At 42.8% G+C, this 20,372-nt stretch overlaps 1 protein-coding gene across 1 annotated transcript in view; it reads right to left on the bottom strand.

The window, feature by feature from the left end:
* The window catches only part of LOC131221213 (transmembrane E3 ubiquitin-protein ligase FLY2-like), a 39,722-nt gene extending 35,191 nt beyond the window's left edge, over window positions 1-4,531 (bottom strand). Inside the window, 2 exon segments of the mRNA XM_058216396.1 lie at window positions 3,106-3,181; window positions 3,992-4,531. Coding sequence (XP_058072379.1) covers window positions 3,106-3,181; window positions 3,992-4,162 — 247 coding nt within the window. The 5' untranslated portion in view covers window positions 4,163-4,531.
* Window positions 4,532-20,372: the final 15,841 nt, after the last annotated feature.

Raw genomic sequence — 20,372 nt, 5'->3', positions numbered from 1 at the left:
AGGTTCCCTATATGAGTGGCTTTTCCCTCCAAATACTCCTAAAACATCTTTTGCCACTTTCCTAATGCACTTTGCCATCTCATTCCACATAACATTTACTTCTTCCTCGATATTCCACTTTCCCTCTTCTATCAATTTATTCCTGGATAAAAAATTTCTCTCCTTTTAAATTCCACCACCTAGTTTTTGGACACCTATTAATTTCACACCCTTTCTTCCATCTCTTAATGTAAACATCCATGACCCTTAACCTATGTTGTGCAATCAAACTCTCCCATGATATAACCTAACAATACTCACATATTGATCGTTCTATTTTCCTAAGTAGAAAGACATCTATTTAGCTTTTATGTGAACCACTTTTGAAAGTTATTAAATGTTCATCTCTCTTTTTAATGTGTTTGCTAGAGCCAGATTGTATGCAATCTTGAAATCAAGGATAGCATCCTCCATCTCAATTTTCTCCCAAAACCATGTACTCCACGTACACTTTCATATCCTCCCTCCATTTGGAATTCCCTAATTCAATCCATCCATCAAGGATAGCATCCCTCATCTCATTTTTTTCTCCCAAAACCATGTACTCCAAGTCCACGTATGCTCTTATATCCTCTACTTTCTTTCCCTACATGACCATTTAAATCTCCTAGTGCAAATATCCTCTCTCCATTTGGAATTCCTTGCATCAATCCATCCATATCCTCCCAGAAATTCATATCTCGATTCTATCTTCGAACCCTGCATATGTGACATACCCCATTTCTGTTATCATCCTTTTTTGTATAGTAATGTTTATATCCACCAATTTTTCTAGTTTTGGCTCGTTTCCACTTAGTATCCTGAACACACGCTATGTTAGCTCTCCTTCATTTCATTGTATTTGTTAACTCCATACTCTTATTTGTCAATGTTCCTATATTTCATGTGCAAGGAAGAATCCTATTCTCCCATACTAGCTTCTTTACATGCACTAAGGTGTGTCATAATGGTAACGGAGGGTGCAACGGTCCCCACCATTACCATTATGCCCCCATAATGGTCAAAAATTCCTTTTTCCTCAAAAAAATCTCAACAAATTTTGGGGAAAAAAAAATCATAAATATTTAAAGGATTCCAAATACGTATTCTTTGTGGTTTTGATCATGTTTATGATGGTGTAACAGTCCACTCTTTGGTAAAAATATTGTCTCAGCTTGTCCAATGATTTTATTAACCTAAGAGGCTTAGATTAATCCCAAACTGGTTAACAATTCATGCAAGTTATAACACACATCCTTGGATTAATAATGTCGCCAATTTAAGGGCCACTCAAATGCCCCCAAATAGTGCCGAAATTCCTGTAACATATAACATTCATCCCACTCAGTGTTCAAAGTATCAGTATCGTTACATGTGACCTAGGATATGGAAACATGGAAACATGTCTAAGTATCGTTGATACCCAGAAAGATATTGCTGTCAAAGGAAAACATTGGAGAAACGTTGGGAAAAGGGTGGAATTTTTTTAGTGAAACTTAAGGACTTTAAAAGGCAATTGTTTACACATGTGAGAATAAAAATATAGTAAAAAATGACTATACATAATAAGCTTCTATTTTATAGGGACCTAATCATGTGTTGTTAGAGAAATCAATATAAAATAAATATACAAAATATGTAGCCAATCAATATATTTTCCAACACTCATCAATATACAAAATTTCCACATCAATTAACAGTTATGAACACATTTTCCAGTATAAAAATGAAACAATTAGGAATTTTTTTACCAGTTTCCCCCATTTTTCACTTAAATGTTAATTCTTTCACCACATATCCATGTCAATACGTGAGAATCATGCATAGACATGGATTTCCATTACAATCCATGCTAACATTTGAAAATTGAACTTTTTATGGATTTTTTGTTACCTTGAGTTTTAGCCCGTCTTCGTTTCGAGTCGAGATTCTCTCCAAGAGTCCAAGAGCGTAGCTGTTAATACCATTACATCCCAGCCAAAATGCCTAAAATGTAGTGTACTGGGATAGAAGCCGAAAAAGAGACGAGCAGAAATACATCGATGTTTCCAAATTTGTCAGTCATTTTGGCTTTGATTCGTCCCTTAATGGTAAGAGTTCTATTGACTCCAAAGTTAACCCAAACCTTTTTTTTTCAATTACTTAGGGCTTGTTTGGGAGCGTGGATTTGGAACCCCCTGGATTCGCAACCCCCTGGATTGGAAACCCCCTGGATTGGCAATCCTCTCGTTGTGTTTGGCACCCTGGAGTGTGAATCAACTTTAATTCAAAAATACCTATACATGGTATATTTACGGGGGTTTGAATTTAATTACTAAATCAACTTTAATATCTCCAATTAGTGAGATATATAATTTTTGACACTATGGTTGTGATAAGCCCGCTAAAATATATGCTTTGCCTAAAAATGATGAAATTCCAAGTCTCAGATGGACCACAAGTCATGTCTCAGTGACTAACCAACGATTTTTAATCGTTGATTAATATGGACAATGTTTGGATGGTGACACACATACGGTGCTGATCTGCATGAACAATGTTTGACGTTGATCATCGAAGATTGCCAAGTCAATCCGGTATTGTACATGGTACAGGAAAATGAGAACATACATTTATACTGAACTATTGAAATGATTTTAGGTCTAATCCTAAGCTCTCACCTTGGATTACAAAATTTAAATCTAATCTCAAATTATATTGATATTGTAATTTATATATGAATGCATGGGTTTAAGTAACGTTGACATTGACAACTACATGGAAGAGACATTGTATCAAAATGAGCTTTTGTTTACGAGTAAGAAAATTCCTCATCATTCATATCAACTGTGAAGAAGTAGATAACTGAAATCAACAAATGCCTCAATTCTGATATCCAGGTGTCCAAGGATGGGACTGATTCTCTAATAACTTAGCGTAAGAACATACCATAAAAGTACATACTATAATATTTGGATATTATTTAATAATTAATATGTTTGCAATTTAAATTTTCAATTGAAAATGGAGTAAAAACATACAAATGCAAAACCATGTATCATGGAAGATTGTTTTGAGTCAAGGAATGGCCACCTTCTTCACCTTCACCAAATCTATAGGTACCCGTTATGTTCCAAGCAGAATAGGGACCCAACTCGCTTTCATCTCTTCGAATAAATAGCCGCTGCAAGAACCAGTACCAATAAACAGAAGCCGGTACATGCACGTGAGTGAATATTTCTAGGCATTATTATGTAATATTGTCATTTAAACTTCAGGCACAAAAATGATTTTCTAATGGCTACATTGAACATAGTTTTTAACATATTCAGTTCTAAGTGTGTAGCTAATATATGTGATCCTAAGTGCTAAGGACTGTGAACTGAGAATCCTTCTATGAGGATATGACGTAAAAACTGATCAAAAAAAAGAAAAAATAATATATGTTAAAACATTCATATCGATCCTCATTTTCCTCCTCTGCAGCTAATGGCAGAAATTTGAAATTGATACGCAGGGGAAGTTTAGGACGTGTGATATAGCTGAATTCAAAAAAGGAAGCAACCACTGACATAAAACAGCATACTTAACACACAATTCAGGTAAAATAACTGGTAGCACTTCACAAATAACATGAGGCCAGTTATGACTTATAAGGAAAAACAGAGACTGCATTTTCATGCATGACTGCATAAAATTGTGGGCATTCATTTAATTGGAAAGGAATGAAGGGCCATCAATATTAAGATTTCCAAGTATTCACAAACAGGAAGTAGCCTTCAAATTGCAGCTATGTTTCACTTGAATTGCAATTTGGTCATCTAAACTCCATTAGACTAAGAATTGCAATTCATTCTGTTAGTGCATCCAAACACACCCTCAATCACCAGAGCATGCTCACCGAGGACCGAGAAATTAGTATTAAAAAAACCCACGAAAAAGAAATACTGAGAATTGAGAAAGCATCAAATTAGGGCAGAACAGAGAAGCAGACCTCATCGCCCCACGAAGCAGTAGACCTTTCTTTGAGAGGCCTTAGAGCCATGGAAGACCGGAATACGCTGAAAATGAAACAGATGAAAAGAAGAAGGGCATCTGGTGGGAAGAGGCCCCGGCCCTTTCTCTTTGACGGCAGAGGCAGCTGATAATCCGAATTCCTGGACATGTTGAGGTCACGACAACCGTTGTCCACCAGACGACGACAACAAAAAATTCAGAGCGGAGGCAAGCATGTAGGTTTGAGCTGATTACGAGGGAGAAATCTCAAGCAAAGATAAGATGAAGAAGCCATCAAGGTGTTGTTGTTGTTAGGGAAATTGAAGAAAACGGTTGCTTCAACTTGAGTCAACAACCTAACAACAACAGCAGCAGCACCAACAGCAATGGCAATAACAACCGACGAGGATGGATGTGAGAGAGAGAGAGAGAGAGAGAGAGAGAAGGGATGGGGAAATGGGGGAAGAAGAAAGGGAGAGCTTAACGAACGAATAGGCACGACCAACTCCTCACCAAAATCACGCTTCCGTCTAACAATTAATTAAAATTAAATATGAGAAATGCTCCGCCGCTCGGACGGAAGCTGATTACCTGCGACCCGGGCACAGCGATATTCCTGTGCCCAGTGCCGCGTGGGGCCCACAGAGATGTCCGTGACAAATACACTCCGTCCATCTGTTTTTCAACACCATAATATGACAGAAGTCCAAAACTCATGTGGGCCATACCACTAGAAACAGTGGGGATTGAATGCCTGGGGTGAAAGAAATTTTGTATCAGGGTGGTATTTGTGCCTACAGTTTATATGATTGGTAATAATCCTATGAACGGTTTGGATGGCACGTAAATATCATGGTCAGCTCCTGGAAGGTTTTAACGATGGATTTTTCAGTTCCTACAGTTTCATTTGGTGTGTTCTACCTGAGTTTATAATATTTTTTATTTTTCAATTCCTATCCTATCGTGGCCTTTCAAAACACATGGACGGAGTGGATTTGTCACAGATATCTCCTTGGAGCCCAGAAAGCCCCGGGCACAGGTATACCTCTAGTCAGACGCAATCCGCTCGCCTCTCACAGGGTGTCAATATGCCTGGCTCGGGCCTGAAAAACAGTATTTTGAATAGAGACGGCCCGACGACTCCGCCCAAAACAGTTTAAAATCCTGGCTGAGACCTGCCTCAGGCCCGGCCGTGACGGACGCGGATTGCGTACTACCCCGCCCGTCCCTAGCTCCGAACGGACAGGTCTGTGGGCGGGCCCACCGTGATGTATCTGTACATCCAAGCAGTCTATCCCTTTTCTCAGATTATTTTCATGCATCAAAACAAATGAGGCAGATCCATCGATCAAATGGACCACACCACAGATTACTCTTGCATTTAATGCAACTGACATTTAATGCTTTGTGCATTTTAATGCAACCAAGCTTATTATTCGGTGTGGTCTACTTGATCGTTGGATCTGTCTCATTTTTGTTTTGATACTTAAAATAATCTGAGAAAAGGGATTGACGGCTTGGATGTACAGATACATCACGGTGGGCCCACCCACAGACCTGCCCATTCGGACTAGGGTCGGGCGGTGGTAGTACGCAATCCGCGTCCGCCGTGAACAGCCCTACTCACAGCGGAAACGGACCTTCAAGGTATGGTGCTCCTACGGCCGGTCGTGCTTCATAAGGCCAACAGGGTGTATTTTTTTATCCGTGTCATCCGTACATTTTTCCATCTCATTTCAGGGCATCATCCAAAAACTGGGATCCAAATATCAGGTGGACCACACTATAGGAAAAAGTGATATCTAAACTCCCACCATTGAAAACGGCCCACTGTAAAATTATTTGCCATCGGGCCTGTTGATTAGGTTAGACAGGCTTGGATGAAACGAAAAAAACAATTATCAACTTGTGCAAAACTTATAGCCTTACGTGGTCAATCACTATTGTTTTTTAAGCAGGGATTTGAATCTATTTTATTTTTTGCCCTGTGTTTCAAAATGATGTAGAAAAATAGGCCAACGGCCTAAATAAAACATATGTGATTGTGCAACAACCCAAGAGAAATTTACCACTTTACGACCCATTCATGGCCCATTTACCCACTACGCCCACTCCTTTTTACCTCACAAGAATAAGGCCCAGCTGTACGGACGACTTGCCAAAGGTAGAAAATGCACCCTGCTTTTTACCTTCAAGCGGATCGGCTGGGGAACGGATTGGCTACTCCCCTTGCCACCAGCCCCAGGGCTGGTGGTCGATGCTATGTGGGCCCCACCATGATATATGTGTTTCATCCATTCCGTTCATCCATTTTTACATATCATTTTATGGATTGATCCCAAATTACGGTAGGGATATAAATATCAGGTGGACCACACTACATGAAAACAATAGTGATTGAATATCAACCATTAAAATCATCCTAAGGCCTACTATACTGTTTATTTGACATCCAATCTATTGATTAGGTTATACAGGCCCAAATGAAGAGAAAAACAAAGATCAGCTTGATCCGAAACTTTTATGACCCCCAAAATGTTTTTAATGGTTGACCCTCATTCGACACTGTTTCCTGTAATGTGGTCCAATTGAGATTTGGATATACCTCATTTTTTGACTGATACCGTAAAATGATCTGTAAAAATAGATGGATGGCATGGATGAAACACATACATCATGGTGGGGCCCACATAGCACCAACCACCAACCATTGGCTGGTGTCCGGGGGCGTAGCCAATCCGTTTCCGATCAGCTGGTGCTCGAAGACAAGCGCTAACACTCCTCAAACTCTGAGTTGTACGAACGGTTAAAAAGAAATCAACGTTACATGGGCCCCACAGTTATGTATTTATTATATCCACAACGTTCATCCATATTTCGAGATCATTTCGGAGCATTATCCAAAAAAAAAAAAAAAAATCATATCCAAAAATCAACTGGACCACACCACAAACAGCAACAGGAAAATTGATTTTCACCGTTAAAAATTTTGTAGGACCCACCATAACATTTATTTTCCATCCAATCTATTCATAAGGTCACAAGGACCCGGTTGAAGAGGAAAACCAAATTTCATAATGATCCAAAACTTTTGTAACCCCTAATAGGGTTTCAATGGTAGATGTTCAATTCCCTACTGCCTTTTACAATGTGGTCCACTTGATAGTTAGATCTGTCTTATTTTTCATCTCAAGTCTTAATATGAGCTCGCCAAATAGATGGACAGTTTGGATATAACACAGACCTCATGATGGGACCCACAAAAGCAACGAAGATTCCACAGAAGGAAAAAAAAAAAAAAAAGCTAGACTGCCGGTACGGCGGTAGTGCCGCCCTAGTCTTGCAGAATTTTTTTTTCTTTTTTTTTTAACAAGAGGAGAACTTTTTCCCCTTACATTTTTCTCTAATACATAATTATGTAAATGTGTGTGTGTGTGTGTATTTCTATCTTTTAATTCATTTCTTTGTCTATTTATTTAACAAGCATATCTCCTAAACTAGAATGAGTTACTTAACGTACCACATATGATTTTGGGGTAGGAGAAACTAATTTAGCCAACCAACATAGTTATTTTCCAAGATTCCATTGGGTTGATGGTCGAAAATTCATTTCATTCACTTCACTGTCAGTTTCAGTCAGTTCACGGTCAATTTCATTCACTTCATGTTCATTTTCAATTAGTTCGCAGTAAATTTCATTAACTTCGAGATCAATTCCATACATTTCGGGATGAATTCTGGTGAATTCCCTTTCACTTCACGGTCAATTCCATGCATTTCAAGGTCAATTCCCTTCACTTCACAGTCAATTCCATGCATTTCACGATCAATTCCCTTCACTTCACAGTCAATTCCATGCATTTCACGATCAATTCCCTTCACTTCACAGTCAATTCCGTGCATTTCACGATTATTTCCCTTCACTTCACAGTCAATTCCATGCATTTCACGGTCAATTCAATGCATTTCACGGTCAATTTTCGGTGATTGACAGTGAAATGCATGGAATTGACAGTGAAGTGAAAGGCAATCACCAGGATTGACCGTGAAATGAATGGAAATGACCATGAAGTGAAGGGAATCGACCGTGAAATGCACGAAACTGACCATGAAGTGAAGGGAATCGACCGTGAAATGCATTGAAATGACCATGAAGTGAAAGGGAAGCGCCGAGATTGACCGTGAAATGAATGGAAATGGCCATGAAGTGAAGGGGATTAATCATGAAATGAATTGAATTGATCGTGAAGTGAATGGGAATCACTAGGATTGACTGTGAAATGAATGGAATTGACAGTGACGTGAAGGGGATTGACCGTGAAATGAATTGAATTGACCGTGAAGTGAAGGGGAATCGCCGGAATTGACCGTGAAATGCATGAAATTGACCGTGAAATGAAGGGAATTGACCGTGAAATGCACAGAATTGACCGTGAAGTGAAGGGAATTGACCGTGAAGTAAAGGGGAGTCGAAGGAATTGACCGTGAAATGCATGAAATTGACCGTGAAATGAAGGGAATTGACCGTGAAATGCATAGAATTGACCGTGAAGTGAAGGAAATTGACCGTGAAATGCATTGAATTGACCATGAAGTAAAGAGGAATCGCCGAAATTGACCGTAAAATACTTGAAATTGACTGTAAAGTGAAGGGAATTGACCATGAAATGCATTGAATTGACCGTGAAGTGAAGGGGAATCGCCGGGATTGACCGTGAAATGCATGGAATTGACCATGAAATGAAAGGAATTGACCGTGAAATGAAGGGAATTGACCGTGAAATGCACAGAATTGACCGTGAAGTAAAGGGAATTGACCGTGAAATGCATGGAATTGACCGTGAAGAGAAAAGGAATCGTCGGGATTGATCGTGAAATGCCTGGAATTGACCGTGAAATGCACGGAATTGACCGTGAAGTGAAGGGAATTAACCATGAAATGCATGGAATTGACCGTGAAGAGAAGGGGAATCGTTGGGATTGACCGTGAAATGCATGGAATTAACCGTGAAATGAAGGGAATTGACTGTGAAGTGAAGGGAATTGACCGTGAAATACATTGAATTGATCGTGAAGTGAAAGGGAATTGCCGAGATTGACCGTGAAATGAATGGAAATGACCGTGAAGTGAAGGGAATCAACCGTGAAATGCACGGAATTAACCGTGAAGTGAAGGGAATGACCGTCAATTCAATTCATTTCACAGTCAATTCCCTTCACTTCACGGCGATTCCCCTTCACTTCACAGTAAATTCAATTCATTTCACGATCAATTCCCTTCACTTCATGGTCAATTCTGTGCATATCACAGTCAATTCCCTTCATTTCATGGTCAATTTCGGTGATTCCCCTTCACTTCACAGTAAATTCAATTCATTTCACGGTCAATTCCCTTCACTTCATGGTCAATTCTGTGCATTTCACAGTCAATTTCCTTCATTTCACGGTCAATTTCATGCATTTCACGGTCAATTTTGGCGATTCCCCTTCACTTCACGGTCAATTCAATTCATTTCGCGGTCAATCCCCTTCACTTCATGGTCATTTCCATTCATTTCACGATTCAATCCCGGCGAATTCCCTTCACAGTCAATTCCATGCATTTCACGATCAATTACCTTCACTTCACGGTCAATTCCATGCATTTCATGGTCGATTCCCTTCACTTCACGGTCATTTCCATTCATTTCATGGTCAATCCCGACGATTCCCTTTCACTTCACGGTCAATTCAATGCATTTCACAGTCAATTCCGTGCATTTCATGGTCAATTACCTTCATTTCACACTCAATTTCATGCATTTCATGGTCAATTCCGGGGATTCCCCTTTACTTCACGGTCAATTTAATGCATTTCACGGTCAATTCCCTTCACTTCACGGTCAGTTCCGTGCATTTCATGGTCGATTCCCTTCACTTCACGATCATTTCCATTCATTTCACGGTCAATCCCGGCGATTCCCTTTCACTTCACGGTCAATTCAATGCATTTCACGGTCAACTCTCTTCACTTCATGGTTAATTCCCTTCATTTCACGGTTAATTCCATGCATTTCACGGTCAATCCCGACGATTCCCCTTTTCTTCACGGTCAATTTCATGTATTTCATGGTCAATTCCCTTCACTTCACGGTCAATTCCGTGCATTTCACAGTTAATTTCCTTCATTTCACGGTCAATTCCATGCATTTCATGGTCAATTCTGGTGATTCCACTTCGCTTCACAGTCATTTCCATTCATTTCACGGTCAATTCCCTTCACTTCACGTCATTTCCATGCATTTCACGGTCAATTCCCTTCACTTCACAGTCAATTCTGTGCATTTCACGGTCAATTCCCTTCATTTCATGGTCAATTCCCTTCACTTCACAGTCATTTCCATGCATTTTATAGTCAATTTCGGCGATTTCGCTTCACTTCACGGTTAATTCTTTGTATTTCACGGTTAACTCCCTTCATTTCACAGTCAATTCCATGTATTTCACGGTCAATTCCAATGATTCCTCTTCACTTCACGATCAATTTCATGTATTTCACGGTCAATTCCCTTCACTTCACGGTCAATTCCATGCATTTCATGGTCAATTCCCTTCACTTCACGGTCAATTCCATGCATTTCAGGGTCAATTTCGGCGATTCTGCTTCACTTCATGGTCAATTTTATATATTTCATGGTCAACTCCCTTAATTTCACGGTCAATTCCATGCATTTCACGGTCAATTCCGGCGATTCCCCTTCACATCACGGTCATTTCCATTCATTTCATGGTCAATTCGCTTCACTTCACGGTCATTTCAATGCATTTTACAGTCAATTCCGGCGATTCCCTTTCACTTCACGGTCAATTCTATATATTTCACGGTCAATTCCCTTCATTTCACGATCAATTCCCTTCACTTGACGGTCATTTTCATGCATTTCACGGTCAATTCTGGCGATTCCGCTTCACTTCACGGTCAATTCTATGTATTTCACAGTCAACTCCCTTCATTTCACGGTCAATTCCATGCATTTCACAGTCAATCTGGCGATTCCCCTTCACTTCACGGTCAATTTAAAACATTTCACGGTCAATTCCCTTCACTTCCATGCATTTCACGGTCAATTCCCTTCACTTCACGGTCAATTCCACTCATTTCACGGTCAATTCCACTCATTTCATGGTCAATCCCGTTCACTTGTAGCGTTACTGATACTTCCGGTTATTAGCGATATTATCGACGATATCAATATTGTTTCCGGATCCCTGGCCAGTGAAACTTATAGCGATACTGATATTTCCGGTTATCATCGATATTATCGACGATATCGATATTGTTTTCGTATCTCTGGCCAAAGAAACTTGTAGCAATACCAATATTTCCAATTATCAGTGATATTATCGACGATATGGATATTGTTTCCGTATCCTTGGCCAATGAAACATGTAGCGATACTAATATTTCTAGTTACCAACGATATTATCGACGATATCGATATTATTTTCGTATAGAATTGACAATGAAGTGAAGTGAAATCGCCATAATTGACCGTGAAATGCATGAAAATGACCGTGAAGTGAAGGGAATTGGCCATGAAGTGAAGGGAATTGACTGTGAAATGTATTGAATTGACCGTGAAGTAAAGAGGAAACGCCGGAATTGACCGTGAAATGCATGGAATTGACCATGAAATGAAGGGAGTTAACCGTGAAATACATAGAATTGACCGTGAAGCGAAGCGAAATCACCAGAATTGACCGTGAAATGCATGGAAATGACCGTGGAGTGAAGGGAATTGACCATGAAATGCATGGAATTGATCATGAAATGAAGGGAATTGATTGTGAAACACATAGAATTGACTATGAAGTGAAGCAGAATCGCTGGAATTGACCGTGAAATGCATGAAAATGACTGTGAAGTGAAGGGAATTGACCGTGATATGCATGAAATTGACCATGAAATGAAGGGAATTGACCGTGAAGTGAAGTGGAATCGTCGGGATTGACTGTGAAATGCATGGAACTGATAGTGAAGTAAATGAAATGAATGAAATTGACCGCGAAGTGACTGAAATGGATTTTTGACCATCGACCTGATGGAATCTTGGAAAATAAACAGGTTGGTTGGCTAATGTAGCTTCTCCTGTCCCAAAATCGTATAGGGTACATCAAGTAACTAATTTTGGTTTAGAAGATATTCTTGTTAAATTAATAAAGAAAGAAATGAAAAGAAGAGAAAAAAATTTAATACGCTTATATATACATAATTATATAAATATGTATTAGAGAAAAATGTAGGTAGAATAAAGTTATCCATGTAAAAAAAAAAAGTGTACAGTGGATGTGGGGCCCACCAAAATCATGAACATTGAGTGTGGTGCCCATTTAAAATTATGTGGAGCCCATGATGGACCCACCCAATTTTTTAAAAAACCGGGCGGCACTACTGCACAGACGTCCAAAGGTTGGCAGCATTACTACCGATCTCGGATGGATTAAATTTTTAATAGCTATGGCTTCGGCTACGTTATAATTCGTAGCTATAGGAACCCCAAACCTTCTTCGGCAAAGCTGGAGCATTTTCGACCTTTGGCAAGTCGTCCGTACAGGTGAGGCTTATTCTGGTCAGGTAAAAGGGAGTGGGCTCCAACAGGTAAATGGGCCAAAAATGGGTCGAACAGTGGTATATTTCTCAACAACCCTAGGATATTTGCCAGGGTGTCACTGCTGAATTTGAATTTGCTCCTACTCGCGTCTAGTTGTATTTTCAAAATTGGACAATCCAATCCATTGATCTAAACTGTTCATTAGGTGCATCGCAACAATTTGACATATATTAACCATTTGATCAATGATCTTTAGTATGGACGATCAATATTATTTAAACAAAATAGGTATAATAAACATATGACCCATTTATTTGTTATACACCATCATTGATTTTTATGATTCTAAAGAATTACTTTTGTTTAAAATCACTTAAGCTACGGAATCATAGCCTTCCCATCCGTGGCTTGGAAAAAGGATGGCTACAGAAATAAATACAAGTCAATTATGTATTAGATCAACCGATCAGTTAATTTTTTACATAATAGCATGAGAAATATTCTTTGGACTTAACGGACGGTTCAGATCAATTGATTCGACTATCTAAATGAACTTAGGAAAGTAGGAACACTATAACTTATACATGCAACGAGAGCACCGGAGCATTTCTCGATAAAATAAATAAATATATTATTTATCTATCCGTCTTCGCATCCCTCGTCTCTCTCCACTCGACAGGCCTCCAGACGTGACTTTTGCTCAACCTACCCGCGTGTGAGATTGCCAGATGCCACCTGCCGCCGTACGTACTTTTCTAAGTCCACACGCGCGTACAAAGACAGGTCGTGTACGCGCTTCAGACGTGCTGCCATGTAACACCGGTATGAGATCTAATCCATTCATCAGAGGTGTACCACAACGTAGATGCTCTGATTGGACAAAGTTCACCAAAAAAATGTAAGGCTAAAAAATTTATCTGAAGTTTTATTACCCGTTCATCTATTCTAGCGTCATGGCCCACCCGCATAACATACCAGATTCATTTTAGGAATCCCACCTGCTTTCTAACTCCATGCGCTGGGCGTAGATGATATTCCTTATACAAGCGTGTGGGCTTAGCAAGGTTTCATTTGTCTTTCCCGTCGAGAGGTTGCCTGTGAAATGAATGAATAAACAGAAGCTACAGCAGTTTCTTTCCCACCAACAGGTGAGAGGTCACCTGTGCGTATTATTCCATGCTTAGCGTGAGAAAAACAGAGAGATTTATTTATCGAGTTAGACACAATGAAAAGCATATGATAAGACTCAATCTACTGTTGCAACCCACCCACAGCGTGGTTCATCGTAGTGTGGCCCACATGTTGCTTGGATCAGATATTCTACATATATGGCACGTTGGCAGTAAAGAAAAGATCAGAACCGCTCATTCAGTAAGTCTTATAATAGAAGTGCCATGGGAATGAAAAATCGCTCTGTTTGGACAATCCCAACTCTCCAATAGACGTGTATCACCGGCCATTAAAATACAAAATTCAGAGGTTCACAGGCGGAAAAAGTGCACTTACATGACTCTGACAATAAGCATGGCAACTACTCGCAAATGGTCGGTAAAGAATCCATCCAAACCGTCTGAATTGTAGGCCCACTATGATGGAGCATAGGCCAAAGATTCCAAAGACTTGGGGAGCTCCACAATGCATGAAAATGGCCCAAAGAAAAGTGCTAGTACACATCTGAGATGTAGACTCATGGTAACAAGAAAAGACCTAGAAGTGTTTCTTGATTTTTTTTTACTGTAATAGCTCCTTTTAATGCATTCGCCTGACCCTTTTTCATTAGGCTATATCAAGTTTTCATTGTGTCATGTCGAGATTAGTGCCCAATGGCAGAGGACGTGGCTGTCATTCAAAGATCCAGACACGAAACTCACAACAAAAAGCTCTATGAGCCTACATTGTATCTATTTGTCATCCTTCATCTTCATGGGATATAATCATAGTAAGGCTAAGACTGTTTCAATAGTGGCCTCCCCGCTGTTTCTTGTGGTGTGTCCCACTCAAATTTTGAATGTCTCATTTTTAGGCTCATATTCTTAGAGATGAAATTGTAAAAGTAATGGACAGAGTGGATGTCACACATACATCTCCGTAGGCTAGCTCCAGAGAGCTTTTATTACATGGGCCCCACCTATTGTAGGAAACTGACTATCATCCAGCTCCCTTTCCACATGCACCTTTATATGGAAAGTATATAAACATTCTAAAGGTGCATGAAGTGGCCCTCATTATGATGATAATGACCGTGCACAAAAGCCAGGCTGGACTACCACTACTCAGAAGAGCAGTATGTGTAAGTCAAATGAATACCAATGGAATGGAAAAGGATTTTCAAGATCAATTTCTTAAGTTGTCCATCCTTCCCTTGTAGGTTTAGAGAACTCAAAACTCTTATCTTCAGTGTTATTACTGTTGATGACAAAATCTGGTTCACCCTCCACTCTGTGCTGGGTGCTTTTAAAGAACCCTGGTCCTACACAAGGTGTTAGCAAAGGAGACCCTGGCTAAGCCGGTGGACCCTCCGATGCCTAAGTTAGGTCAAAGGAATCAGGGTCTAAGTTGAAAGTCGAGGGAGAGTGCAAGATGTTGCGTACCTGTAGCAATGGGGTCTCATTGCATTTATACCTGACTGTTGGATGATCTGGGCCCGTTAATCTCGGCACGATTTGCTTAATCATCGGGATTATATGATTGTGGAGATACGGCCCGTAATCCGAAGATCGTGTAAGATATCGTGTGTATCTGCGGACGAGACGGTCGGTAGTGTCTCCTTAAGGTAGTTTCCTAGTTTGGCGCGTAATGTGTTCGCATCTCGCTCCGGCTTCGGCTCGGGACATCACCTCTTCGGAGAAAGATGAGGCTGAGCCCTTGGCTCGAAGATCCTTCGTCAAATAAAGATGAGGACAAGGACGAGCCCTCGGGTGGGGGGTCTTTCTTCAAATGAAGATGAGGACGAGGACGAGCCCTCGGCTCGGATGTCGTTCCCTCGGCTTGAAGGCTCAGATGCTCGGATGTCGCCCTCTTCGGTAGTGTTCATTATTTCGGGTGTTCTTGCGTCTGATCGGACTAAGGAGATGCTCTGATCGGACTAAGGAGATGCTGATCCTCGGAACTATAAGGGGCTCGGATTTTTCCATAACAGAAGCCCCCTACTCTTCGAGGTTGGCCGCGAACTCGGAGAGTAATCACACGGAAGATCAACCGCCTCATCTGCTGAACCTTCCATGCATACCGACATTGTCATGATTTTGAAATTTTGAAGCGTCGCGTCCTCAGGGTTTCTCGCCTACAGGCCATCCTTCAGCGGACGCGTGGCAACAGTTAAGATTTCAAATCGTCGTCTGCCTATGGCCAATTGCCATGTATACCCCGAGTACATTTTCGGGCGGAGCTTTCCTTACTCGGGCATCACTTCATTTATTCAGAGCATGCCGCTCGATGTCAGAGGCGTACTGCTTAGTAAAGCCCGAGCCAATGGTGCATGACCATGTAAGCCCCGGAGTCGGCTCGCGACGATTTGGCTGCGGTCATCATTTCTTATCATTAATGCAGAGATTTGGCAAGGTCTATATAAGCTTCCTTCAGAAACCTCTGTTCACTTCTGCGCTTTGTGTTTGAGTTGATACTGGAGGAGGCGATTTTCGGCGAGGGCGATTTTGGCCAATTAAGGTTTTTCAATAGGCGATTCCGACCGACCAGACATTTTCGGCAGAAGCGCTTCCCGGTGATTGTCCGGTGAGTCTCCCTCCTTATGCCTCTTTGCATTCCTTCCTTTCAAGATGTCGTCTGACCTGAAAATTGCCCGAGACTACGATGACTCCTCCGAGCCGGGGAGTTCTCATGGTGGGAGAGGGGCCTCTGAAGGACCCTTTGAAGCCGTGCCCTTGTATCCGCAGCCCCGTAGACAGAAGGGGGCAGGGGGTCGGACTCAGAGGGTCGGCAAGAGGAAACCTGCCCGAACCCTTCGGGCCACAACTGCCGAGGCTGCTGAGATGCCTGCAAGTGGGCGGGCATCAGAGGCCGTCCTCGGAGGCTTCGTGTTGACGGAGTCTCAAATGTGATGGATCCGTTCGGAGTTTGATATCCCAAACTCCGTTTAGATAAGGGCCCCTGAGCCCCTTGATACTGCTGGCGCGCCTGCTGAGGGAGAAGTCATCATTTTTCTTTGTTCTCTCCAATTTGAGCTCCGACTCCCTCTACATCCTTTCATCCGAGCCTTGACTACCCATTTGGGACTGGCTCCCGGACAATTCAACCCCAATGCTTGGAGGGTGTTAATCTCTGCCTTCATTATCTGGTGTCAAGTTGGAAACTCGGATTGACCCCAGAGGAGCTGATGAGCCTGTACCTGGTCAAGCATGACAGCCAAGAACCATGGTATTACTTTGCGACCCGAGCAGTAAGGGGTCGGGGCTGGTTATGAATCTTCTATCCTCCAACAAGGACTGGAAGAGTAAGTGGTTCTGGGCCGCGGGTGAAATAGAGGCGCCGACGACGGATCTTGGGACTCTGATTACTCGGGTCCCCACCCACTTCTCCAAACCAGGTTAGACTTCAGACATTCCTCCCTTTTCTTTTTGCACCTCTCTCTCTTCCTTCAGTTAGACTGAAGGTCTCTTTATCCTTGTAGATTTCCTGAGGGGCACGTCACTCCTCGACTCGGCCTAGAAGAACCACATTGCTAAGGCTAGGGCGCGATCGGGAGAACTTCGCTCCTGATCAGACTTGGTTACAGCCACCAACCTTCATTGGTCTGGGCTTTGCAAGTCCCCGCCTCTCCTGACATCTTTCAGTAAGTTTCTTTCTTCCGCTCCTTTTGGAAAGATATTTATTTAGTTGCTAATTTGTTATTCTTTGCACAAGCATAGCCGAGGCATCCGGTTTTCGGAAGAGGAAAGCTGCCCTAACGGCGGAGGAGATGCTGAGGGCCAAGTCCCGGATGAAAACCACCGTTCGGAGGAGGCAGGCCGCACCTTGTGGGGAGGGCCCCTCTAGCCCGGTTTCCGTTTTTGCAGCTCCAACTGCAACTCCAATTCCCATTGCCGCAGCTCCAACTGTGGTGCCTGCCGAGACTCGGGTCTCTACAATTATTGTTCCAACTCTAACAACCACAACTCCTTCTCCAAGAACTATAACTCCTTCTCCAGCAACCATAACTCCTTCCCTTCGGCCCACCGCCGTTCCTCCCACCAAGGAGGCTCGTCCTGCAGCCCCCGAACCTTGTATTTCTATGCCATCTTCCTCCGAACGGGAGGAGGCCGTTCAGATGACCAATGACATGTTTTCACCTCTCGACGCTGAGGATGATCTTGGGGCAGGGGCCCAGGCCTCGGCTGGCAGCAGAACTGGAGCCATGGAGGTTACAGGCTCAGCCCATGTAGGGACGAGCGGAGGGAGGTTCGAGCCAGGCTACCACATGTCCTGCCTGGCTCACTAGGCATCCAAACACGCCCCAGAGGAGGAGATCGCCAGCCTTCTTACTAAGTTGGATGATTCTTTTCTGAATGACCTCGCCACTGTATTTTATAAGGTATTTCTCGCTTTCTTGTGTATTTCTCAACTCATATTTTTTTGCATTCATTCTCATTCTCCTGTTTTCATTCAGTCCGTTCCGAGACTCCTCTTGGCTTGAGAAAGGGTGCGGGAGCGTCGAAAGATCGACGCTGAGGTGGAAACCCTAAAGACCGAAGCAGGGATCTTGCGGGATGAAACCACTTTTCTCCCACTTGCGCAGGGCGAGCTGCGCCGGCAGCTTGAAGACAGGAAGGCTAAAGAGCTCCAGCTGCGGGGGGTTGTGACTGTTCACGAGGCCCGATGCGGTGTGGCGGCGGCTGAACTGACACTAGCTAGGGCTCATGCGGATTCGTTGGCCAAGGAGATTAGTCGAGTGGGCGAAGTCCTAGAGCGGGCTAGAGCCGAGGCGGCAGAAGAACGGAGCCTAGCCATCTCCCATGCAATGGAAGCTCAGCGGGCCGAAGATGAGGCCTCCCTGGCTGGGGCGGTGGCTGCTGCGGTAGACACCTCCAAGAGTTCGAAGGAAAGGGACGCCGAAGCCACCAAGTTTTACAACTATGGCTTCGATGCTTGTATTGAGGCAGTCCAGGATTTGTATCTGGACCTCAACCTTAAACCTTTGTTGTCTAAAGACACCGAAGAGGTGCTCGTCGAAGATGTCCGTCTGGATCAAGCCCCCGACTCCTAAGCTCTTTCGCCTGCATAGTTTTTACTACTATTTGATAGAAACTCGGTTTTTTTTTTTGTGATGGATTTTATTTTTTGACTCTTTGGAAAGGGCACGTGGATGATGATTTTTGCTTTTATACATGTTAATTCGTAGTTAATTTTTTGATGTTGGCTAATGATTGTTGATTGCTGAACTGATTCATTGACAGGTCGGTCTATTTCAGGACATGGCCAAGCCGACCCTTTGGTGGGTCAGCCCCTTTCAGTGCCATTTCGTAGAACTTTTAAGCCTTTATGGCGTGATCATTGTTGAGTCCGAACCCCTAGGGGGTCGGCTCGTCTCACGATTGGCGAGAAACCTCCACTCCATCCGTTAGTCGGGCGATGAGCCGACTCCTCTGTTGGAGAGCTTGGTCATCTTTTAGCTTTTCCCCTGACTTAGAGGGGATGCCTTGTCAATTTTTCATGGGATTATGCTCTAACCTCTTCTTTAAGGGATCGGCTCGTTTAGTCCGCCTCTACATATGAGAGGTAACTTTTCCTCGATAGATAATCTGATTATGTAGAGAGGAAACAGTGAATTTCATTGGAAGCCTTAAAGGCTGGTCGCTCGGAGGCGTACACTTATTGAGAGCCTTAAAGGCCATTTCATCACGGCTAGTAGATCTTTAAGTGCTTGGCATTCCAGGGATGGGGGAGCTGGCGACCCTCGAGGTCTTCTAAGTGATAGGAGCTCGGTTTAGTCAATCGGACCACACGGTATGGCCCTTCATAGTTGGGCCCGAGTGCCCTAGCCCCCGGCTCGGCGGTGTTCTGGAAGACTCGGTGAAGGACTAAGTCCCCTGGGCTGAACCGCCTGACCTTGACTTTAGAGTTGTAGAATCGCGCCACTTGCTGATGCCGAGCGGTGACTCGGAGCCTTGACATGTCTCTGACTTCTTCAAGCAGATCCAGGTTAGCTGCGATCTGCTCGGAGTTTTGATTTTCTTGGTAATTCTTTACCCGAGCAGTAGGAAGGCCAATTTCAACTATTACCATTGCTTCCGAGCCGTAGGAGAACTAGAATGGGGTTCCCCAATTGAGGATTGAGTTGTGGTCTTGTAGGCCCAGAGGATGAATGGGAGGTCTTCGGCCCAACTGCCTTTCGCTTTCTTCAACTTTATTTTAAGATGGTGTTTGCTTGACCGACCCCTTCTAGACTGCTATAACATAACATCTTCGAGCCTCGCGTTGATCACCTCGGAGGTATCCTATCCCTCCCTCGGCAGGAAATTTCATCATCAGGTGATAGGTGGAGACAACTGCTCTTATTGCGTTGAGGGAAGGTCTGCCTAAAATGACGTTATGCACCGATGGTACATTAACAATTAAGAAGTCTACCATAAGGGTGACTTGGTGCTACCCTTCTCCCACAGTCACAGGGAGAGAAATGGCTCCTTCGGAGATTACTCTCTCTTCGACAAAGCCGTGCTGGAGGGTCTTCACAGGCATGAGGTGGGACCTTGGCATCTCCATTCTTTCAAAGGCTTTGGAATAGATCATGTCGACCAAACTCCCGGTGTCGACCAAGATGCGGTATACCTTGTGGTTCGCTATGGTCATAATAAC

The sequence above is a fragment of the Magnolia sinica genome, chromosome 12 (assembly GCF_029962835.1).
Source record: "Magnolia sinica isolate HGM2019 chromosome 12, MsV1, whole genome shotgun sequence".
Taxonomy (NCBI): Eukaryota; Viridiplantae; Streptophyta; class Magnoliopsida; order Magnoliales; family Magnoliaceae; genus Magnolia; species Magnolia sinica.
This window is presented reverse-complemented; position numbering and strand designations above follow the sequence as displayed.